This window comes from Neopelma chrysocephalum, unplaced genomic scaffold (genome assembly GCF_003984885.1).
Source record: "Neopelma chrysocephalum unplaced genomic scaffold, ASM398488v2 Primary Assembly neopelma1_82, whole genome shotgun sequence".
In the NCBI taxonomy this organism is placed as follows: domain Eukaryota; kingdom Metazoa; phylum Chordata; class Aves; order Passeriformes; family Pipridae; genus Neopelma; species Neopelma chrysocephalum.
The window spans coordinates 2,502,798-2,528,386 of NW_020897744.1; the positions used below are offsets into that span (position 1 = coordinate 2,502,798).

Consider the following 25,589-nt stretch of genomic DNA (forward strand, 5'->3'; position numbering starts at 1 on the left):
AAGCCCTATGGAGTGGCCACTCTTCTCCAAAGTGGCCACTTCAAGGTCACTGGGCTAGAAAACAAGAAGGCCAAGGGAAAGGAAAGATGACAAAACAAGACGTGGAAGGAAAGCACGTCCTCCTCCCCCCATCAAGATGTTACGCTGCATCTCGGGCAGCAAAAGCAAATATCACCGAGAATTAGGAATCAAAACATCAGACTCATCAACTTCCATTCTCACACTCGTTGCACTAAAAGGACAATCCCATCGTGCTGGAACAGGGGAGCCCACACACACACACTCATCCAAGCTGCCAGGCATAGCACACACAGCACAAAACAACCAGCTACCAGTCACTCCTGATCCATCCAAGACCACCATTTATGCCTTACCACAGCTCTAAGAATGTATTACTCCTCAAAGCTTTACTTTGGGGAATTAAAAAACAAAACAAAACAAAACAAAAAAGCCCCAAACAAACAACAAACCACCTGATGCATCTTAAAAACTAGATCTGACTCAAACAGAATCTCCCCTCCAGGGACTCGTAAGGGTCACTAACAATTAATTTAAAATTCACGCACAGTGGAAACACAGTTCAATCCCACCTGTGGGAATTAAGACAAACAGCAAACTACCTGAACACAGCATGGTAGACCACGCTCCAGATCTTCCCTCGGCCATGCAGAACTTGATGTTCTCGTGTAATTGCCTTTGCACCTGCCTGTTCGAAACCAGCAGCCTCCCAATTTCATCCTCTCTGTGTACATTTAATTTAAAGCAAAACCTGAGCAGCCACAGGAATCCTCACCTCACAGAGATCTAGTTACGAAGAATTCCAGAATCCTTTGAATCAAGCAAATATATATTCAGCCCAGGTAATGGTTGAAGCCATCCAGCATAACCTGGACAGAAGCAGGAGGAGATTTATATGAAGGGAAGGAAGACACAGGCTAGTTTGCCAATAATTCCAATTAGCATTGTGAGTCCACTTAATTAGCACAGTCAAAAGAGCCCAGAGCCTTCTGAAGAGTCCTGTTTTCCATGGCCTGTGCCAGTGGCTGCAGGGATCTACCAGGGTTTGAATGGCGTGGCCACTTGGCAACAAGGTGGGAGGAGAATGGAGACACCTCCACAGCTCCCCTGCCCTCACTCCTCAGCTAAACTCCTTCAGAACCTCACCTTCCCTTGACTGACAAACTATTTATTAACCAATTATCTCCAGCAGTTCCAGCCTATGATCAGGGGAAGGAAGCAAGATAGATAGTTATATGCATATATCTTTTATATAAGTGGGAAATCATATGCCCCTCTCAGGATTCATTTTGCTATATTAGCTCTTCTAGGCCCCTCCTAAAAAAGATCCTCGTTCTCCTACTCAGTGGTGTAGTCCTCCTCTGTACTCGCCCCAGCTGAGTTTCTTTTTTGCCTCTCTACGTAGCAGGCCAGAGCTGTACATAGCATTCGAGATGAGATCTCACAGCAGAGGCTTATATAATGCTATGGCACTTGTATAGCTACACTAGAAATACCTTGCCTCACATAGCTTGATGTTTTTATCTTATACTAGCTGATTAAAGCATGATTAAAACCCTCCAACTCTTCAGTCACTAATGAGCATCCACTTTACAGCAGAGGGTTGTTTTCTATTAGTCCTCAAATAAATGGCTTTTCACACAAACTGTTTTAAGTTGATTTTCTGTTCCAGTTTTCAAGGTCATTCAGCTGATCCTGTAAGATACCTTAATGCTCTTGAGTATTGATACCTTCCATCTCTAGTGCTCTGGCTGATGGCATAGTAAACCCAGCAATATGGATGTACAGCAATTCCCTCTGGAAGAAGGAGCTGCCCCAGCAGAGGCAGGTGTGCAACACTCAAAGCTGCAAAGCCAGCAAACACCTGCCAACACAAACACTTCCTAGAGTCTACAGGCCCAGGAATGGGAAATAGCCTCAAGGAACGTTGTGCACTACCACTTCTTCCCAGTTTCCTAAAACTGGGAAGGAGGGATAGGAAAAGGAGGAGCAGAAATAAAAGACTGGTTACCAGAGTGGAAAGATGGATTATCACCACTAACCTACCATTTGTCAATCCAGAACTGTGCTGAAGACTGTAATTTTCTACTCAATGCTTTATAAGCAAGGTCAGAGGGAACAAATACTTCAATAAAAAAATGCAAGACATCAGCAGAAGAACCCAGTCATGATCCTCAGAATCCAAAAGAGAAGGGGTTGTGTTGGCAATTAATGGGCCCAGAATAATGTGCTTCATGTCCATCAATGGAAATGGCATTTACAGTACTTAAATATCAAGACTTTAGATGACAAACAAGAAATCATGGGGAATAAAGGTTACCAACTGAATACATGAAGAAACAATGCTCTATGAAGCAAAATAAATAAATAAATTTCAGTTTTGCTACCAGAGACCCACTGCAGCATTGCCTGGATGCTTGGAGCTGTGCAGCAAATGCCAAGCTGTGAGCTGCAGCCAGGGAACACATAATTAATGTGATTAGGAGCACACAGAGCTAGCATGCTCTGCTGACTGAAAAGCCCAGTAGCATAATTACTGTTTTCTGTACTAGCTCTATGTCTGAACAAATCTCAAAGCCTGGTTAGTTTTAGACTGCTGTGTAAACGTCAATAAAAATCCCAGAAGTGCCAGCTCATCAGCATTCTCAGGCACAGAAATGGTGGAAATATCACTGCATTTCCATGCTGTTAACATCAGGCAAAGAAGTCTTCATTCTTCTGTCTAACCTTAGAGTTTGTAATAAGGTAACATCTCCCCCAAGTGAATGCTTATTATGAAAGCTAATTAATTGCTTTCCAGTAATGAGAAGTCTTTGGTGTTCAAAGAAAGCAAAATTCACTACACAGGAATTAAACAGTGTTTATTGAAACAAAGCTCCCCCCATTTAAAGACCTGTTTCTGATTAATATCATTACAAATAAAACCAAAGAAACTGAACATACAAATACACAAAATATGTATAGGCAGGAAATGTGAGCTAAAAAATCAGTCAAAAATCCATAGTATTAATTGAAGAGAAAACTAAAGCAATGCTTTGTAGTTGCCTGGATTTCCCTGGGGGATGGAGAGTCAATGCTTATCTGCCTTCCTCAGAAGAGACAATTTTGATTAATATCAGACCCATCTGACTCAGTCTATTAAACCCTGAAGGAAGGATATTCTTCAGATATAAGAGATATGTCTTTGATTAATAATTCTACCATATTGCCATTCCAAGCATTAACAACTGCATGGCACCTGTGGAAAGTGAAAGCCTTTGAATTCTATGGGAAGGAACTAACTTGTACTAATAGACCTGTTCTCCTTTGTCCATATCTGAAAGCTGGATGACACTCTTCCTCCTACCCTCTGCTGAACAAGTCAAAGTGTCAAGGTTGTCATTACTCCCTTGCAAAGAAGACAAAATGGTTATATAATTCAACTTTACATACAATAAGAAAGCAAAGTTACTTCAGGCATCCTGAATGGTTTGTCTCAAGACCCTGGCAACTGTCTAGAGATTCCTCTTTAGAGCTGTCAGGAGTTTAACAGACCACAACAGTCTAGAAAACAGTGGTCATCAAAGTGCACTCTTACCTACCAGGGGCGTATCTCCAGAGAAATGCATCAAATCACTCAGCCCACTAAACTGGACTACCATGGACCATGTAACTAATGCAAAACTGTCACACACAGGGCGGGGAAAAAGTCAACGAAACGTTATCTATTGAGTTTTTCCTGGAAGTTTTAGGTTCAATCAGCCAGCACCGGCCTCCTCACCCCAGCTGAGCATTTCTCCTGATGTTGGCAATCAACCTCTTGCTGTACTCTCTGTAGTTCACGGGTTTGACGTCCAGTGCTGTGGCCTTAATACGAGATTCATCCTGAGAAAAGAAATTTAGCATGTAAAAGAAGAACACTAAGCACTCCAGGCATTTGGTTCTAAACTCCTTCTGCCCCAGTAACTTACTGCTCTTGGTATCTGGGTTAGCTGGGAGTGCCAACACGACTCCCAGAGCTGGTATGTTGTTTTCATTTGAAACCAGCCACTCTTGATAAACCCGAGAGGGAGCAGCATGGATCCCTCCTTCACTGCTCAACATTGACAGTATTTGTGTGATCCTTGGAAACTTCTATCACTGTGAGCAAGGGAAACCTCTCCCCACAAACATAAGAGGAGGAAGTCACCTCCTATGGAGACAAGTCAAACTACAAAAGCCACATGCTACACTATTTGCCTTTTGGGCAATACTTACATTGTAAGTCTCCAGTTTCACTCGGATCCTGAACTCATACGTGTTGAAGTTTGCATTTTGGAACACTTCTTCAAACGCCTGCTCGTTCTGTGGGAAGGACAAAGACAGGTATCAGCTGCAGGCACTCCAGGCTCCTGTGAGTACCGTGAACTTTGAGAGCGGCTCAGCTTTTGTGGGGGTTGGCAAAACAGTGGAACTACCTGGACCACACAGGCAGAGCTGAGTCTTCCATCACATTTTAGATGCCAAAACCATAACTCAAAACTTTTTAAGAAAAACCATGAAAGCTTTCTAGCTGCCTAAACAAAATAACAAACAATTGCACCCAATCTGCAACTGGGTGTAGAGAAACAAAAATATTATATATCTACACAAGATTCTCTCGTGGTGCCAAACTGGCTAATTCTGATTTTCTGCTGTGATCACAAACACCGACAGAGTTAACTATTTCCCCATTAATTGCCTTATTAGGCATTCTGGTTTTCTGCTTATCCATCAAGGCTGTGTGCATCCTTCACACCCTGACACAGACCTGCTTAAGAGGACGCTCTATAAAAAACGTGGATGCATGTTTTGAACATGCTTTTATAACCATTAGAAGACTCTGTCATATTTATAACATAAGCTGCGTCTAATTACCATATGAACACTAAACATCATCATCATCATCACTTATAACAGGCACTTTGTCAAAACAGTAGAAAAGGAGCAGGCAAGTTGTGGAGACTGTGAAAAAAAAAAAGTTTATTTTTGTAAAAATGAGTTGTAAAAACCTTTGCTGACATTCCAAAAAAAAACCCTGCAGCCCCACGATGATGCCGACAAGTAATTATTAATGCATTTATCTACCAGATGCACTTGACTTGATCAGTCACTCCAGCAGCAGACAGAGCATCTGATCTGGAACTGAACCCACCCCAGTTCCACTCATATTCCAAGTGTTACATCTGCTGTTTTTCACTGCGTGCAGCACTATTTTACACTACACAGTAAGTCTCCTAAGGTTTAGAAAAGCACAACAAATGAAGGTGAACAGGAGTAGCTGTAGATTGCAGAATTCAGGCATATCCTTCCTGAATATTAAAAACCCTTTTTCTGACCATCCTATGGATTAGAAGATAAGAGAACTCACTTAATAAAGCATTTGGCTTCGCTTTCCAGCTCAGTCACAAACTATGTGAACCATTAGTGAGCTGAAAATGCCCTCAGCAAAGCAGTCACTGCTACCCCACATTACCTCCTTTGGTAACTAACAAGCACAGTGGAGAAGCAGATGAAAAACCTTGCACATATATCTGTGCTTAGTGTGGTCACTGGCTGTACATGAACTCAAACCATACTGTGAGCAGTGAAAAGACTCCCACCAATTTCACAAGACACTGCATCAGCTCTATCAGAGAAAAACCACTAAGAAAAGCTTACTGCAAATGCATTGAGTACCATTTTTAAAGGCTCATAAAAGTGTCAAATCAAAACCAATTTCTCCTGGAACACAAAGCATTCCCGCTCAAGGGCTCACTCCATATTATGTTCCATTTTCTATCCTCAGCCATTTCCATTAGGCAGCTCTTCAAAAGACATTACATGTTTGTACTGGTACATAGGATCTGCTGTCTCTCCTTCCCCACCCAGTTCTCTTCAGCACGAAAAGTGACTAAGAAATTTTGTTTAAACTCTAGCAGAGATTAAGCATGGCTGAAGAAAGAAAATATTGACAAGTTAAGAACGTCTGAAAATGGAAACGCAAAAGTGCAAGCACATCTAATTAGAATTCCCCAGGAAGATATCTTCCTACAGAACAGAGGTCTCTAGCCTTCCTAATAGCACAGAAACTCAGCATTCCAGAACCATAAGCTTTGTACCCCTCACCTTTGATAGCCAGAGTGCAGGAAATTTCCAAAAACCATTCCTGCATGTAAATTACAGGAAAACTAGAACCACTTTGCAGAGGCAGAGGAGGTCTACAACAGTGTCTCAGGGTAACATCCTCAACAATCCCTCCTGATTAATTCCCCTCCCACAGCCAAGTAATGGGTTAAACCAACAACTGGGATATCTGTGGAGTCGTGGAATCAACCAGCCTTAGCCTGGGAGCACAGCAAGGCTCATATGCAATTCAAGAACTTATCATGCATTCCACATCGTCATTTAAAAACACAACAAAGACACGCACTTTTTATACAGTAGACAAGAAAAAAAAAATCAGAAAAAGATTATTTTGGTTGGAAGAAAGAAAAATGCAGCAGAGAAGCACAGAGTCACAAAGGGAAGATAATACTGCCTGTTAGTGTTTAATGACTTACAGCCTTAAAAAACTGCTCTCATCTGTCAAAGAAAGATCAGCATCTCTGCCAACCACCCATTGTACAAGTCATGGTTTTCATATGACCCACAAAGTTTCTGATGATGTTTGGTGGGGAAAGAAGAGCCTTAGCAGAAGTGGGCTCACACACATTAGTTCAAAAAGCTTCCTGCCTACTTACAAAGATACATACAAAGTGTTCTGGAACTTTTCGGTTTTGTAAACAAATTTTTGGAACACATTAGGGACAATGTTGTCAGCATTCATTGCTAAACCAGGGTTTTTTTGCAGATTCTTCCAACCCAGGTACAATGATAAAACAGCCTGTCTTTTCTGCTGGAGTCAACACGTGTTAAAGCTGTCAGTCCTCTAAAGGCTGTGGCAATATCAAGAGATCAGCTGCCTCTCAAGGTCCAGGTGATGAGGACAGGCTGAGCTCCAGCTTTCAGCAGCCAAAAGAGCTCAGAGGTAGACAGACTGACTGTGGGAGCAAGCTATGGGGGAAACCAGGCAAATCTCTGTTCTCCAGGCAGATGGCCCGTGGAAAATAATCCTGAGGAGAGTAAACAAGTCCCTGCCAAGAACTTCAGACAGAGAAGCAATGATTTGTGAACTTGTAAAAGATACTGAAGTGCAACATCTGGAGAACAACCTCAGGCTGAGCTGAGCTGGCCTGTCACCCAGAGAATAGGCAAATCAAATTCTTGACAAATGAAACAGAATACCCCTTTCTTTTATATGGCACTTTTTGTTTCAATTAATGCTCTTAATTTCCACAGCAACTGCATGAACGTAACCCACTGCCTTTGCCACGTTTGCTATTCATGCACACACAGGTATCAGACCACGCTCTGATGGATCAGCACTGGTGTTCCACACCAACCTTACATCTTTCTCAGGGTTGCCTTCTAAGTCAACGTTACAAGAATATTTCCTTACCAGAAGGATAAAAAAAAGCAACAAATTTGAGGGCAGCCCAACGCAAGATATGTGAAACATAGTTCAACGTCTATACATACAGGAAAAATGTAATAAGCTAATTGACTGACCTTTTCCTTCAGTTCTCCCAGGAAAGCTGCACTTTGCCCAAGAATGAATTCTGCCGACTCTTGGAAACAAGTCACCCACTGATACTCGAGACAGTCTGCAATGGTCACCTAAAATACAACAAAACCCAAAAGGTTGTTTTGTCCAGTTGCCTATTTCTCAAGGAAGACAGAAAACAGCACAAAAAAAATTATTTCACAGTTATAGAGCATTTTGAATTTCCAGTAACTATCAGAACTCTACCTGTTTGTACTTTCAGTCACTGAGGGTGAAAGGCAGTGACTTACTACTTTTTTTTAAGCTCCATAGAATGCCACATAACCTAACACAAGTTAATATTGACAGTAGATTGTGTCACAGGAAGAGGCCAATAAGATCACAGTGGTGCACACCAATGGATATTTAGCTGTGTCCTGCTGTCACTGATGAGCTGTGAGCAAGAACAGGTAGCCCAAAACAACAACTACCAAGGGGGACAACAGCAACTCTGCAAACTGCATTTACTTTGTACATACCTGAGTACTTGAGCATAAACTCATGTCATACTATGTCATGTTATGAGGAAACCAGCAAAACATTCAAGGACAAGACAGAGCACTAAAGATCAAGTGCCAGCCTCACATGCATGTCCTGGCTGCTTTGACAATTAGGAATGGGGAAAATAGGAGACACACTGTTCTGAAGGTCTTGAATGCACCCTCAGTATCCCCTTTATATTCTTTGACAATGACTCGGCTATGTAAAGTAGTTCCTAGAAGTTATCTAATAGAAATTATTCAGAAGCAGTTTATGTTTAGTGAGACTGCAGGGATAGTTCCCTTTTCTCTGCATGCCCACCTGGCACAGCACTTCTAAGAAGCAGATACAACTCTAATTTATAATATAAAGCAGAAAGAGGTTCAATGCTTATGGTGTAAGTGGGCATCACAATAATAATCCTCAAACAACTTTCTGAAGTAGACTCCATTAAAGCATGAGACAGAACAATACCTACCAAAAAAACTGTACTAAATATAGGTAGCAGCTGTAAAAGTGCAATTACTGCTCTCCAGAAATGCCATTTTACTTCAGTTTATCTTCACTACTGAAGAGGCGGAGGCCATCTGTACTCTGCACTGCATAGTACACTTGGAAACCAGAATCAACTGAGCTAGCATCAACTTTTTGGCAAGGAGAAAAGCTTTTAATTGGAGCACTAGGAAAACAAACTGCTAATCAGCTCAATGAAACATCCCTCACTCAGGTACAGCTTACGAACCATCTAAATACCCTCTAACCCACAGGCACCACGGGCGGGCAGACAGCACCAACACCCCATTCCCAAAGAGATTTCCGCTCGGGTTGCTCAGGGAACACGGGCAAGACACGCCCTCTGCTCCAATCCACGGGACTCACCAGGAGCATCATGCGGTACTTGAAGTTGGGGAATTCACGGTCACACTTCTCACAACGGTAGAGTCCATTTTGCTGGTCTATCACTTTCTTGTTGCAATCCTGCGAGGGACATGCCTGGTACATGCAGTTCTCCTTGCGCAGATGTACGATTGTGCCCACACAGCTAAAATAATCTGCCTAGGAGGGGTGAGCGTGCAACATTAGCCTCAAAATACTCAATGTTTTCCAATTCTGAATTAACTACAAAAGCAAGGCACCCATAACTTGGATATTTAGGATTAAAAAGCTTAACAGCTATGGATTACTGGGAAACTGTAAATCAACCCCTCTGTTGCAATAATTTTCAGCTCCCATTATGTTAATAAAGCCCCTACAGCAAGATTATTTTGTGTTTCCATTGCAGGAAACTCCAATTGCTAGGTTTTTCTTTAGATAAAGCATATTTGATTCTCCATTGTGTCTGTTCAAATCTCCACTTTTTCACAGGATTAAGATTCTGCACTTTCCTACGCTTCTTTTGGGAACCAATACAAAAAACAGAAAGCCTATTGTGTAGTGTTACAGATAAGCATTTGATTAAACTATAGCCTAAAGAACAAAATACCCACTCACCACACTAAAATAATCATCATAATGGCTTAAGACCACGGTCAAGTCTTTCAGCAGAAAAACAGAGGTTGCTCAAGAAGCATGTACAAAAATTTTTCACAGAAAATAGCTGAATGACAAGTAAAGTGGAAGTGTTCAAGGCCAGGTTAGATGGGACCCTCAGCAACCTGATCTAGGGGGTGACATTCTTGCCCATGGTGGGGGAAGCTGGAACCAGATGATATTTAAGGTCCCTTCCGACCCAAACCACTCTATTATTTCCAAAGGTTTTTTCCATGGATAGAAGCTCTTGTGCATCCCAAATGAATTAGCACTTAAGTATAAAAAAAACCAAAAAAAAGTTAAAAATAAGTCAAGAAGCAGTATAAGCCTGGAGAGGCTTCTGGACTGGAAAGCCTGAGACCTGGGGTTTATTACCAGCTTTTCTATTGACCAAATGTGCACCCTTGAAAACCACTTCCTCCTAATGCACCTGTTTCTCCTAGAACACTCTGTTTATATGAACATCTTTGGGGTGAAAACATTCCCCCTCCATTTATACAAGGCTTCGAATTCTCTTGCCAACACAGTATCACGTTGCATCAGCAACAAGCTTGAATTTATTTGAAAAACAGCGAAATTATTTAATGGCGTAAATTCCAAGAGAGTAAGCACATATTGCTCAACACCTGGACCACTTCAATAAGCAGAATATCTGCATAAAGTCTAGCTTTTTATTTTATCCCCAATACACAAGGCTTGTACTAAGTGGCCATGCTTTACCTTATCTCCTTGTCCCAAGTTCTCAGATTTGGCTTCGAACAAAGTTTTCCAGTTGGTATTTGCTCCAGCTGCTGGCCCACCCCTCACATCAGAGATCGAGGCACATTCCAGCAGCTGCCCCTCAGAGTCAAACCTGGAACCACAGAGATGAACTTCTATTTTTGGACCATAGAGACTTATCAAAAGCCTACGTTTATTTTCATGTACTCGATACATGAGGGATTTTTTATCAATGATTGCAAAGGAAACAATTACAGTAATATGTGTATATTGCAAACAAAAATAGCATTTCAGAATAAGTTAATAGTCTGACTTAATTAGCACTGTATTTTATAAACCCACAAAAGGAGGACAGCTTTGTTCTATATAACTGCAATTTGTTTGCCAGCTAGTGGTCAAACCACGCACTGCACACTTCTTAGAGGCAGGCAGATAACAAGATTTAAGGGCATCAAGATATTTCCATAATTAAAATTAAATTACATGGTACCATTATCTTCGCAGCAGCTTCGAAAGAAAAAGCAAATAGCATTGAAAAGATTATGCTTCCTCTGTTAAAATAAGAAAGCACAGCTCTTCACCAAAAGGTTGTACTGCCATCCCATTGCGATGGGCTTTGTGATTTCAGAAACACACCAACGGGGCTCAAAAATGGAACTTAATTAAAGTGTGACAGTAATAGCAAAGACCCACAATCAATTTTATCTTCAACGAGCCTCTGAAGCATAGGAGAACCACAGCTCAATGACAAATGGAGGATGCCATTTATTTCATCCATGTTTGGGTGATGTAACCAGAACCTAAAAAACCCAGGATTCACGAATCTGATGCTGTTGGCACTTAATCTTATTCACACACACCACATCTCACCATATTTGTAGTTACAGCAGACAGTTAAGCAACTACCTACAGGAGATGCAACAAACCAAGAAATCACTCTGTTTTCCTGACAATAAAATGTTATTTTGCTATCTGAAAAATATCTGGTAAGGACTAGACACTGGAAGACGTCAAATAGTCCCTCCATACTAACGGAGTGCGTATCAGATTCCACACAATGGAAAAGCCTGTGGAAAAAAAATATTGTTCTCTCAGATCATGCCTCAGAAAGTGGAGTTGGTCAGGCCTGATTTCATGCTGCCTCCCAAGGCTTTGGGTCAGCATGCACTACTCCGAGTTCGATTTTTCAAGGTCTGTCATGGAATTAAAAGTTTTTTGAACTGAACAACTTAAGAAGGACAGCCTTCCAGGATCTAAAGGCTTCCAAGCAAGAGAAGTTTCTATAGCCTTGGAAGCCATATCCTCTGCCACCTTTCCTCAGTGCTTTACAGACTGCTCAAGTCCAGAGAAAGAGAATAAAACAAATACTCTGCAGTAGGTTGAAATAAATCAACATAAACACACTCATACCATCCTCGGAGTTTAAAAGCCTCTGGGCTATCGGGGTTGATGACAACTGTACTCGAGGACAGGACAGACAGGCTTCTGCCACCAAAATCAGAGACTCTGGCTCCTTTGATGGCAATCACAGGTTGTCTGGAGCCATCAAACTGTTCAGCCTGCATGTGTGAAAAAACAGAGAGCATTAGCAGCACGTTACAGTAAAGGTACTGAACTTGTGGTCGTAATTCACAGATCAAAACTATCTCACGGTATCTAAAAGGTAAGATTTTGAATGATGTCATTAGGAGTTTAAGCAAAGGCAGCTAACAATTAAAGGTGCAATCCTAACACCCTGTTTCCTGGGGAAGCAGAGAATCCTTAAGTCACACCATTGGTTTGTTAAAAAGGATTGATCCCCTCCATTAGCAGTTTTACACCAGAATTTCAGAAAGGGAGAAGGGTTATGGGAATGGAAACAGGAGAAATTATTTGGTCATATTAGACTCCTCAGGAGATCAAACAACTTGCTCAGCTTGACTGAGCCAATCATGTCCATTCTACTACCACTTAAAGAGAAGAGCAGCTATGCTGACCAAACATTTTTTTTCAATTTTCCGTTTTCTGTTTTTTCTCATAAAGCTGCTTTAATGCTGTTCAGCTGCCATCAGTTTGTTATCTGAGTAGCCTGACACTACCAAAGAACCTCATGGCATGAGTGAGGTTTTGAAAGGTACAGGTTTTCTGGACCCCCCACACCACTCAGCAAGCAAAGGGAAGATCATGTGCTTAAAGATTACAAACAAGCTGGAGTTGCAGTAGCATTCACTGTATCCAGGAGATGCAAAAAGAACAGAAAACATATCCCAGCAGTCATGGCAATGACTGTTATAAAGGACATAGTGATTCTAACCCTAACTGTGCCAGCTGCAAGCCACACATCACTCCCCCTCAATGCTCGTTGAGCTCTCTATTCTACAAGCAAGCAAACAGATTTAATTTTGTAAAATGCAGACCATGATCTCTGTTGGAAGTCATGCCAGGAACTGAATACCAGTAGTCTCTCCTATAACAACCTGGTTCAACCTCAAGTCTTTGTGATACTGAACTTCAAGTTTACTTCATTTATATCAGCAGATGGTTAATGGTGTTTAGGTACCTGCACTTGATCATTTAGCCATAAAACATCACTGTCAAGCTGGCAGGATCACTCCCATTTTATAGACTGGAACATAAATCCCTAAGTATCTATAACAGCGGAGGAAAACAAACTAGCCTGTTAAAAAGATAAGGAAGCAGTTTACTGCAACTACTCAAACTTTGTCTTCCAAGGCTCTGATGCTTTAAACTCCTAGTCTGAGATACAGCCTCTCAACCCCCTCGTTACGCAGCAATTTATGCAGGGTAGCATGTATCCCACCCTACAAATGAAATTCATCTCAAATGAGACAACCATACCCACTGGGCTTTTCCATAATCAAACTGCAACTCATACCTTTCCTAAACCAGGAGCCCGTTACCTTCAGTAGTTTGGCTTGAGACGTAATGTCTGCAGTTGTTCAGAACACATTAGTCAGATCATGTCAGCAGTTTGTCAGAGAAAGGTTAAGAACATCACACCTGAATGCAACCAGACAGTCTTTCACCTTCTCTCGGCCCCTGATCCTTAAAAACCCAGGACTGTGTGAGTACTGTGCCCATCTCAGATGACAACAGCACTTCCTCACCCTACACAAAGGAACCTTTGCTTAAGAACAGGTAAGAGAGCACATACCTCATTTCCCCACAGCGTAGCTGTCACCAGTTTCCCTGATGTATCCATCAGATGCACGTTCCTCTTTGAAACCTCCCTATTGTTAGCTTTCACTGTAATTTTAGTGACATCTTCATAGCTCTTACAAATTCCAATTACATCTGAAAAACAGTTACAATTTACTTAGAGTTACTCAAGGGTCACAATTGGGGAATACAAGATCACAGGAGAAGAATTCAAACCTACTGTCAGACTTTTACCTTGTATCCTAGCTCCCTATTCAAATGAAATCTGATATGGAAATTAAGTATTATGGTAGGAATGCTCCACTACAGAACTCTTCAGTGCTTTAATTTTGTTGACGCATTCATTAAGATATTCATGAATGCAAAGCCTCACCACATTAGAGAGATCAAGGCATTGTACTATCTTTTCCCATCACATTCTGTCAAAGGACTTCAGTCCTGATCATGTAACACACACTTGCTGTTAAATCACAAGCAAGGGCTTTCAAAGTGACTGTAACACAATGAAGCAACTGGCTCGTGCCTTCACGTAGCCCCACAACCTTAAGCAGTGCAAACAAGTCTGCATGTTTGGGTAGTAAGGGCCAATACAAATCCCTCTGCACTCCCTAAAAATACACCATTTTTAGCATTACAAATCTACCTTTAAAATTCCCAGCTGAATGTCTCTGAATCACAGGCATCTTGTGCCTCTGAAACCTGAGAACCCTCACCCCCACCCAAGCCTCTGATTTTTCCGGAGTACTCTGCCCAACAAATTACAGAAAAACAAGCCTCCAATACTTCACAAAGCAAGCCAAAACAGTCATGCAACTTGGACTTGGATGCAATGAATTATGCCAAAATCACTACAGAGATAATTAGATAGTGAAAGAAAGCAAGACCACAGAAGGTATGAAATGCACACGTGCTGAGCAAGGACATTTTTCTTTCAGCCCTTTTCTGTGGAAAACAATGATCATAGTAAAATAAACAAGTATCATTTGCTGTCTTTAGTTTGAAGCAGAAGTTTGAAGAAAAATCATTATATATTGTTAGAGAACAGGGCAAAGACATCCAAGCAGGAAAATTGTCTGAGACATTTTTAATGGCAACCATCACTGGACAACTTCAACTAAGAGATGACAACACTCAAAGCACCATGTGCTCACTACCTGCCCAGTATTCAGGACACAAATATAAAACTTCAAAGCTTTAGAGTTTGCCATTTTGCTACTTAGACTGACCAACAATCGAGTCTTTGGGCGTGTTCTCCAAGTCAGAGATGGATACAAAATCAAACTGAACAGATGGAAGATGCTGGGCATCATCACAGGGCACAACTGAAGTCTCATTAGTGAATGTAATCTCATAGTCATTCTTAACAGCTGAATATTGCTTGTTAGCAGTCTTCAAATTGCCTTTGGTAAAATAATATACCTACAGGAGAAAGCAATGAAACAGAGGATATTATCAGTAGTCAGAGAAAATAGACTGTGTTCACCTTTAAAAATCCTTGCTATGCTGAAGTTCCTCTTTTCTAGCTCCTGTCAGTCTAAGAAAGCACAAAGATACCATACCTTGTTCAATTCAATGAGTGGAAAGAACTTGTCTGCTTGATCGTTGAATGCAGTAGCTCTAATCTCACCCTGCAGGAAAACAGGAGAGCTGGTCAGGACTGAAATTTGGCATGAAAAAAGATAAAAAAAAAATAAATCTTTGCAATGTTAAGTGGCATCAGCTCTGCAAGACACAGTGGGGTCTGCCAGGCTTGCTCCAGGCATGTGAGAAACAAACAACATTCTCTTCGCCTTTGTAGTTATAGCTAAAATGACATATTCTACACCTGACAATCAAATCTCATATTCAAGTCTCATTAGTATATCTACTGCTTCAGAATAAAAGGCATAAGAACTACATCTATCATATATACACCTCTGAAAATGCCAGTAAAGCTGGCATTGATAAAATAAATTCAAATAGACCCCGCAGCTCCACAAGTTAGCACGCAGTGTATTGTGATGGCTCCCACTCAGACATACTGTCTTTACGTAAGAATTAATAACAATTATACACTCACTGGATATAAACACTGGTTTTTTTTAAAAAATTGAATACAGACAGTATGCAGAGAAAACAAATGCCTGGTGACAACGCGTTACTTTATTAACCTCACATTTTATACTCAATATAATCTAGCAGAATCTTGTTTGTTTTCACGACAGAAGGCTGTAATTTGATAAGAGGTTTGACAAACTGCAAGTTTAGTTAGATTAACCAGATACCATTCCCCAAACAAACCACAGAGGAAATTTCTTAGCGTTGCAATAATTTGTACTCTTGATTTCCTCATGAAAATTGAAAGCTTGTAACTTGGAGGCAACGCTTCTCTCACTCCCTGTTTTGTAAGGTGTAGCTCAGCAAGGATGAAACGTCACTCCCAATCTACAGGAAACTACCACGACACTCAGTATTAGATTGTCAGTTTGCATAAACAACTATATTTTGAAGCTGCAAAAATCCAGTCACACGCTATAGACTTTGATGAAAAATAATCAGTAATGCTGCACATTTAAGACTCCATTCTGGATAAAAACTGGCACGTTGATGCGCAACTTAATGAATGCAGGGATACAAGTTTCAGTCGTAATAAAAAAAAAATCATTTCCTATAATACACTTTATTTCCCCTATTCTGTCTTTATGAAGGGTTCATCAGCATCTGGCATACATTATCTTTGTCTTAACATATGACACTTACGCTTTCATCAACCAGCTCTATGGAAAAGAGCTTTCCTTCACCACGGGAGTTGCTCCACGTGCGGATCTGGCCTTTCTGGGTAACACGAGCACAAATGGTCCACCTGAAATCGTGCAAGAAATCACTATTCTGTGTCTCTTTTTTTTTTTTTTTAAGAGATTGAGTTGACAAACCCTTGGAACCAGAATGTCACCATCTAAAAGTCAGAATCTTCCCACTGCACCTCAGCAACTCTACCTGCTTTTCCGCTGCTTTCTATTTTAATGGCCTAGACCATTAAAGGCAGAATGTTGTAGAGAAGGCAACAAAGCAGCCATAAAGTATGATAATAATAGTGAACAATCCTTCTGCATAGAAGCAGGCCTCAAATCTTTTACTCTTCTAGGGTACATTTCTCACACAGCAGTTTGCCTGTTCTGAAAAGCCACACTAGAACTCAAGAGCTCAATTATAGGATTCGCATTTAACTTGGGTAATCAAATCAGTTTGCATAACTTAAAAATGTCATTCACTAAATAATTACATCCTCATGCTTTTCAACAGCACAGTAGCCAAAGTGAATAGCTTACTGAGCTGTTTTGTCATTAATTTACCCAAAAGAAGGCTGCTTTAGGGAAAAAAACAGAGAAGTCAATCGATTTTCAACTAAAATATTAAAAACCTATCAAGCTCAGCAGGGCTGCTGCATCAAGACAATGAATGCCAAGGCAAATCTCAGATTGTTGGGAGTGTTGATGCAATTTAAAAAGATAAAAAAACACCAAAAAAACACCCTCCCCCCCAACAAAACAAAAACCCAAACAAGAAACAAAAAAAACCCTAAAACAAAAACCCATCAGCTGTTTCTATGAAGGTTTTTTTTAAATTTCTCTGTGTGGTTTTGTGGCTATTGTTGGGTTTCTTTGTTTGAACTTCAACCAATAAAGTCAAAAGAACTCAATGAATAATTTGACAGAGATTCACACCCAGAAAAGCAAAAAGAAGCTATTGTTCCCTCATGCCTGTGAAATGAGTAATGCCTGGCAAACCAGGAGAACTCACTTGGATTGGTATGGATTCAAGCTGGCAATCGGCACCACTTTGGCCTGGGACCCTCCTGGTGTCTTCACTGTACTGGCAGCACTTGCTTTTCCAAACTGGTTGGAGGGAGCGTGGTACTTGGGAGCAGCAGGACCTTCCAAAAACCACAAAAAAGCCAAAGGAATTTCAGTCTTCCACACAAAAGCTGGGCTAAAACCAACTCACGGTTCAAGGTCAGGCAGAACTTCTCCCACCATGACACGGGGAGCCACAGAGATGGTGAAGTTCCACTGAACACTCCCCTCCTGGTCATAAGTATTTTCTAGGCTGCAAAATGCTGCAGAGGAGACACTCTCAGGCCTTTAGAGCACTCGCACTGGAAGTGGAGATGTGTCCAGAGTCAACCACTTAAACACAGTTTAAGTGAGAAGCAACTATTTAGCAATAAATTCTCAAGTATTTAGCAACAAACAGAATCACAGAACGGTTTGGATTGGAAGGGACCTTAAAAATCATCTCGTTCCAACCCCCTGCCACGGGCAGGGACACCTTCCCATTTTCAACCTGGCTTTGAAAACTTCCAGGGATGGGGATGGCACATTGAATTTTAGACCTACACCACTTGGAGGAATAACTAAGCAGTGATACCCCCCAATCACAGAGTTTTCTGACATAAAGTGATACTGCTAGTTCCAAACTCAATCTCGTCAATGTATAAGCACAAAACTTATAATCAGCTTTAAGTAAGGAAGGGGAAGCTTGTTTTCTGCTGCAAGTTTCTAAGCAAATGTCAAAATTTTACTATTTAAAAATACTTCTTAAACAGAGGAGTAAAGAGTACAGACAAGTTAAAGCAGCACCAAGAGTTAGGATTGACAACTTTTTAGCTCAAAAAAAAAAACCTGTCTACAGACTGACATTTAAATTGACTGCCTCTTTCAGCATCTCACTGAAATCTTGATCAAAAAAAGCCACGCTTCTAGATGTACTATCAAGTAATTTCAGTCCTGTACCACCTAAACTTGTTTGGCCTCAATATCTCAGCATCAATAACATACTTTTTAGCCAGCTACTAACTGCAGCCTAATTTAGGTGACCACAGGATGAAGCAGTGTAAACTGAATAAAGTTGTTTCCTTTTTTTCTTTTCCCTTGGGGAAGAAGAGGGAAGGGAGACAAATTTTTTTTTCCCTTTTAAATCCAGGTGTACAGTAACCCCCTGAGATAATTCACCTTGTCAAGCACAGGTTACTCTTAATGGAGCGTTTCTTGTGCAACACCATTATTGAAAGGATTCTATTTAAATTCGAGCTGTAGTTTCTCACTGCACAAATGGAAACCAGAATTCCTGCCCAGGATTACTCTTACCTGCTACTGACAAATTGCCATTTTGTTGCTGGGGTTTGCTGGGTGCCGGGTTTGCTGCTGGAGCTGCAGGACGTTGCTGCCCTTGCCCTGGTAATCAAATGAAAAAAGACCATAGAGTAGGGAGCACAGTAATTAAAAATACCCTTCAGCCTTTTAAGAAAAAGGACTCGCATGAAAAAAAAAAAATTAAAACACAGAGAATAGGCTAAAATTCAGGTGTTATAAGACATAGCAGTAGCAAGCTATCTGTTGAATATTACCATGGAGGAACTTCAGTCAGATCTTTTTCCTCAAGCAACTACTTCCTACTTGGAAAGAATTCAGGGCTGATGGTGATTTAAAAGGACATCCCTGAAGTAATCTTGACAACTTTTCAGTGTTTATCGGCTGCTATTGCTCTGACAGGTAGTTTCTGCTACTACCTAGCAGCTAAGATAAAAACTGTAGAGAATTCTGTCTTAAAACTCGGGAAAGGCCAAAAATCCACTGGGTAAAGTCAAGCCTGAAGTTAACACAAGACAAAGAAAACACCTGCTGTATTTTATTTCCAAAATATGAAGATATTTAACATGGGGGTGATGGAGTTATCACTTCAGCATTCACCAGAGCCCCTCTTGGCACACAGCAGTACATTGCTTAGGGATCAAAGTGATGCCATAGTAAGTCTGCATCATCCATTTTTTTTTAGATTCCAGGGTTTTTACTTGCCTTAAATTGATGATAAATTACAAGAGAAAGAGCAGACGGCCATATCTAGAGAAAATTACATTAAAAAACTAATGTACCATTCAAAAAATTGAATTCCTTTACAGAATAATTTGCTTCTAGATGAGAAAATATCCAACATTTTTGTCCCTTTGGACACAACTAATTCTTAAGCCATTGGTTTGCAAGAAGATTTAGGCCTGAGCAGGCAAAGCTTCCCTGATTTGGGATGTGAGGAGGAAGATGGTCAGGCAAAGTGGAAAAGAAGGTCAGACCAAGCCTATAAACATGACGAGGAACAAAAGCAGAGAATCCCACGACAGAAGGATGGCACAAAACTACGGCAAAGGAGCAGAAGCAACACAAGGAGACCCTGATGTGGCGTTGCCTGATGTGGCACAGCCTACAGAGGTACCCCTCTGGTTATTTTTAACCCAAAACAAGGTCCTTGCACAAAAACCAATCTGCTCCTCTAACTTGCCGCAGTAGAGTCACATCGGTGAACTGGTGACAGAAGTCTCCCTGGCAACAGCATGACGTCAAACAGCAAAATGTGTATTTACTGCAGGTTCCACTAGATGGAGGAGCCAGGTCTCACCCTCACTCGGTGGCCTCAGGTGCTCAGGGGGTCAGCACTCAACAGCCAAATTTGTTTTGTGCGAGAGAAGGCAGAAAAAAACCCCAACAAAACACATTAAGAGAAAAATATGTTTGGTCAGGGAAGGAATATTCAGGAAGAACAGGAATGTGCATATGAAACAGCAAGAGGCTTCCTTGCTACTTTTGTTCCAAATGTGTTTTTTTCTGTAGGAATTTGTAATTTAAAAAAAAAAACACCAGAAACCAAACCAAAGGCCACCACATACATTAGAACACTTGGGTGTTATGAAACACAAATTCGCATTTTAATGGCTGCCTACCCACAGCAGAGTGTTTCTCAACAGAGTAAGAATAAATTCACACATCTGTGCATGTGTTCAAATACAGAAGTAGCAGAAATATCTCTCCAATTTTCTCGCTTGTAGAGCCTAGGGACTCCTAAACTGTGATTTTTGGTGGCTGGTGGCCTACAGATCACTTAAAGTGCTCACAAAACCGACGAGACTGCCTGGTTTTCGCTGTTAGTTTTTATTAGCAGGAGGTGAAAAAACCACTTGAAATAGCTGATCACATTTCTGCTGTATACAGTGGGTTAGGCAAACCCAAGACCTTTTTAGCTGAAACTGCCCCACAGCCCAATCAAATGTAATAACCAGGTTACAGGAGTCCTCTGCTTCCAATAATTTGTTACCAGCAGGTTCTGCCACGGTGCCATGACCTGCCCCAGCACTGAGCAGCAGCACAGCAGGGAGGGGAGAGAAGGGATGAAAATGGACTTTGAAAGAACTCATACCTAATCACAATGGTGGGTAGGACAAGAATAAAGAGTTTAAGTGAATGTAGAAGTATATAAACATTTCAACACTGAAAGATTAATGACAGAAGTTAAACATAAGTAGCAAGTAATTGTCATAGGGAAAAGAAAGTCCAGCATTGGAGTAACTTGAATGAGATTAATGACAGTAATAACACAACCATCTAGTTTTCAACAAGAACTAAACTGCTCAGTCTTAATTTTCAATACTATTATGAAATGCTGCCTGAAAAGTTTTTATGATTTGTAATAAGAAGATTGTGTCTCCAGCTTCCTTGTTAGGCAGATTAACCACCTACTGCTCCTGCGTAAAGTGGCCAAAAGCCAGCTTCTCACACCCCCCTGGGTCCCAGTGTGCTATTACAGTCTGGGAAAGAATATTCCTTAATCCTAGGTCTGGCAATTTGAGATCTGTATTTCAAGCAAAACCAAAAGAATGACTAAAGATCCATTTTTTAAATACCTGAACTTTTTTTTTTTAATGTAAACCACAAAGTACATTTAAGATGCTCGTTCTGAGTTAGCTGAGTGTTCCTCGGAAACACAATTTCTTAATATATACAGGAACTTAAAGAATCTCCAACTTGAAATACACCTCTGCCATTGTATCAAGGCCTTCAAGACAAATCTGGCAGCCTGCAGAGCAGCAAGGCTGGGTTAAGTAGACTTTATATATAAACTATTACCATCATCTGTAACAGAATCCTTATATAGTACCAAATAAAAGGTTATGACGTCTGCAGAATAACATCAGTACTAAAATGAAATACGCATCAAATCAATTTTGGCATCTCTTAACTATCTAGTGCAAACCCACACTTACTATGACCACAGACCTGTGTCATCTCCAAAAGCTTTTAGATTTGAAATCTTCACTGCCGAGTACTTTTGTAAGACCAAATGAAGAACACAACTTTGATCAGAGTAATGGTAATTTTACCAGAATTTATAGTCTTAAAGGTATATTTTCAGCTCAGATACCACATTCTCAGTCGTTTCTAAGCAACAATATAACGGAAAAACACTATAGTTCACAAGCTCTTGTATCACACAGGCAGGGAAACGGGAGAAAGGCACAAAACAGTCTGCTCAGTAGCTATTCTGAAAATCTTGGTCTCTACAGCAACTGTGGGATTAAACCATAAAATCTGAGATGTCAACACATTTTTTAAACAGCAATTAGCTAAGTAACTATCAAAGGAACAAAGGATTCTTTAGGCTCATTTAACAAACGCCCCTCTAATTCCCTTGGAAAAAGAAAAGTTAATGAAGAAAGATGTCTTTGCCTTTCGAACAATGCCTAATTCCTACTTCGATTAGTAAAGTAGATTTTTAACCAGATCAGCAGTGTACCTACCACCACTGTTTGACCAAAATATCCTACAGAAAACTCTTGCCACCAATATGTGGTACCTTAGTAATAAAAACATATTAATTCGTTTCTACTAGTAAAAAAAAAATTCTTCAAGAGCTATTTGCGATTAAATTTCAGCCATTATCTGTATATACATCACTGACAGAGCTGTTCAAATATTTTCTTTATGTGCTTATTATTCTCCCTCTTTTTTAAAGTTCAAAACTGGAAGAACAGAACAGACCTTTGAACGTATCTCAGGGGGAAAAAGAGTGTTTTAATTTAAAAAATGTTTGCATGAGAAGCGTAAGCTCAGCACATGAAAAATGAAGAACATGGTTGCTTATGCAAAATAACAAAACTAAATAGACTAATGGCAGGTCAGATTAAGGTCCACCCAGTGCATCATCCTTTTTGGGATGGCAGGCTAGGAATGGGTGCTTAGGGAAGTCCGTGCTGGTCGTGTTTTCATACCAGTCTCTCGTCTATGTACTTGTAGCAATTTAAGTTTTAGTGCTTCCTGTACCTAACATGCATGCAGAGGATGTATTGTTATGTTTAACAGCCCTTAATGGATTTCTCTCTCAAGTCTAATTGCTTTTTGAACCTGTGCCAATTTCTGGCACCCACCTCAACAAGTTCCATGATTTAACTGTGCAGTTCGGGGGTGCAGTGCAGCCTTTGTTTTAAAACCACTGCCTGACAATATGAGAACTAAAGAGCATCAAATGAATGTAGAAAAGAGAGAGAGAGAGATATTCATCATTCTTTATTCATCCCCTCCACGCCATCTTATACTTTTATAGATCATTATTCCATCTTCCTCCTGCTGCTTTCTTTCCAGACAGAAGAAATTATCATCTATTTGATCACTCATTATGAGGAGACATAAAATAGCTTCCGCTTACTTACTGGAACTCGTGGTAGAGACCACTAACATATAATAAAAGCTTGTCAATGTTGTAAGGTATAGATACTCCCAACACCATGGGGAGACTGAAGCTTCAGCCACAGTGTAGAGTTTATTAAAATACGAACAAACTCCATTTTGTGTTACAGAACTAAAAGGTATTTTCAAGGTCTGGACGTCACTGTTCCAGGCATAACAAAACTGACCAACTGTCAACTTAAAACTGCTTTTTCTAAGCGAAAGAAACAAGACAGCTGGAAGGCTCTCAGAGCAAAGTATTTGCTTACTGACACTCACCTTCATTGTACGGCTGTGGATTCCCAATATGCCCACCAACCTCATCAGCAGTGTGCAGAACATTTAAATCCATCAGTATAACCACTCTCCTACAAGACAGAACAAACAGCAATTAAGGCTCTCACTCCCTCTGCAAGTCCGTCAGACTCCTTTGCAGCAGGTAAGAGAAACAAACATTAGAGGTTGATTCCTTGCACGAAGGATCTGGAAGAGAAGCTCTCCACTGTCAACTTAGCCCTCTCTCTCTCGAAGGACAAGTAGGCTTGAAGCAGTATCACAATGCATCAAGGACAGATGATGACAGGTATAAAAATAGCTAGAAACAACATTGTGTTTTGAAAGTATCAAAATCATAGCAGGTTTTACAAGAGAAAATACATTCCCTGCCTCAATAGTTGTTGTGTTCTCCCCACAAAAAACGCTGAATAAAAAGAATACAAACCTGGTTCATATCCTGCTAGACACATACACAGTTTTTCTGTAATAACTTCACCTGGATCCCTTCTCATTTTACAGTAGCCTATCCCCTCAAAATATTTGAGGAAATAGGAGAGGAGAAAAATTAATAAAGACTAGATTCCACAACACCTAAGTAACAAGATACCTTCACTGTTTCTTTTCCACAGCAGATAACTCTAAGTGAATATTAATGAACTGTACTTAAAGATTTAACATAGATACCTTCCATCTTTCAGGCTGTTGACAATGAATCTGTTAACCTGGCAAACACACCGGGCTGACAAGCGCTCCTCTTCCACCAGGGGGTTCAGCTGTGTTGCCAACATGAAGGCTGCAGGAACAGAGGGAAAACATTCAAACAACTTCCACGTGCCAGCCCTAAAAGAGGCTGCCATGGCTGGATATAACTTTTCCAGTCGAGTATTCCCCCTGGATCTATAAGGTGCTCAGTTTGTTAAGACATAGAAAACAGTGTAACTGCTAACAAGTCACCCAAACTGAGCATAAATTACACTGTATTTATTCCCCACACTTCACAGTGCAGTGGTAGCTAGAATGGTTATATATCAAAGAAGGCAAAAAAAGATTAAGCTAAATTACTTTAAAACTACTGTTACATGTATAGGTTTCTATATTTTCATTATACCCTCTGGCAAGTTAATTGCTTAAAGCTCACAAAGAAAGTTCCAGAAGACAAAGATTTCACCTAAATGATAATATGCAGTTGCACACCCAAGAATCTGTGGCCCAGTATAAGCCACATTCTCCTTCAATACTCATTCCATCACTTTGCACCCAATCACTAGACTGGAAACTTTATCACCATCAGCATCTCCACACTTAAAAAACCTCACTGCAGCTTGTCATACTCACAGGACAGTGTGTTAACCCCATCACTCATCAGCACCCTGTAACGTGGGGGCCCAGTTCCTGTAGCAATAGCCCGTGTATTCTGGGGGGAGTAAAAGAAAACAAAATACTTTTTGTCATTTTCTCAGAAACTTTTCAAAACCAGAAAGTGACACAGTCAGCAAATAGAGGTCCTTTTTTTGAGCACTAACATCACCATAGCCCAAGTAATATAAAACAAAATTAGAAGAATTAAAAGGACGACAGCCTGGCTCGGCTCCTCTGCAGAGGGAGTTTGGCTGCACTCAGAAGCCCGCGGGAAGCACATGCAGACACGGAGGGACTGGCACAGGAGGGGAGGGACAGCACTCACGATGACTTGCAGCACGGGCTTGGAGACGTTCTCCCCCTGCATTATGGCCTGGAGAATGAAAGGAAACGAAATGTAAGAGACCCTCAGAGAGGTGCCACCACCTCCCTCGGGAACGCCCCGAGACCCGCAGCTACAGAACCGCAGAATCCATGCGGCTGGAAAAGATCTCAGACCATCGAGTCCAACCTATGACGGGTTGCACCCACGGAGTTGAGCGGGAACTGCGGTGGAAGGGCCTGAGGGATGCAGGCATGGCTGTCACGGCTGGATTCGACCAGACCCCCCGCCACCCGCCTCCCGGGACCGGGCCTGCTTCTCCCCGCAGGACCGGGCCGGGCACGGCGCCCAGGCCCAGCATCACCTCCCACCCCCTGCCAGGACCAAGCCCACCGCAGCACAGCCCGAGCCCGCTCACCGCGATGGCCCCCTCGCTCAGCCGCACGCTCATGGTGCCGCGTCCACCCCCAGAGCCCAATCCTCCCGCCGCTGCCGCCAAATCCTCCCGCCGCCGCGCCCCCTTCTTCCGGCGCGTCCTTGCGTCAGCGCGGAGCGTCACCAGCAGCTCAGAGCGTCT

General features: G+C 41.3%; 1 protein-coding gene across 1 annotated transcript; it reads right to left on the reverse strand.

Moving 5' to 3' along the window:
• Window positions 1–2,858: 2,858 nt before the first annotated feature.
• On the reverse strand, window positions 2,859–25,548 carry RPA1 (replication protein A1). The gene is made up of 17 exons (XM_027691048.1): window positions 25,431–25,548; window positions 25,016–25,063; window positions 24,667–24,745; window positions 24,016–24,124; window positions 23,335–23,423; window positions 18,655–18,741; window positions 17,309–17,441; window positions 16,268–16,370; window positions 15,088–15,156; window positions 14,755–14,947; window positions 13,524–13,663; window positions 11,780–11,928; window positions 10,370–10,502; window positions 8,999–9,175; window positions 7,606–7,713; window positions 4,255–4,341; window positions 2,859–3,882 (listed from the first exon to the last, which is right to left on the reverse strand). Exons 1-17 carry the CDS (start codon window positions 25,461–25,463, stop codon window positions 3,775–3,777), a joined length of 1,845 nt encoding a protein of 614 aa, XP_027546849.1. The 5' UTR covers window positions 25,464–25,548; the 3' UTR covers window positions 2,859–3,774.
• Between the last annotated feature and the right edge of the window lie 41 nt (window positions 25,549–25,589).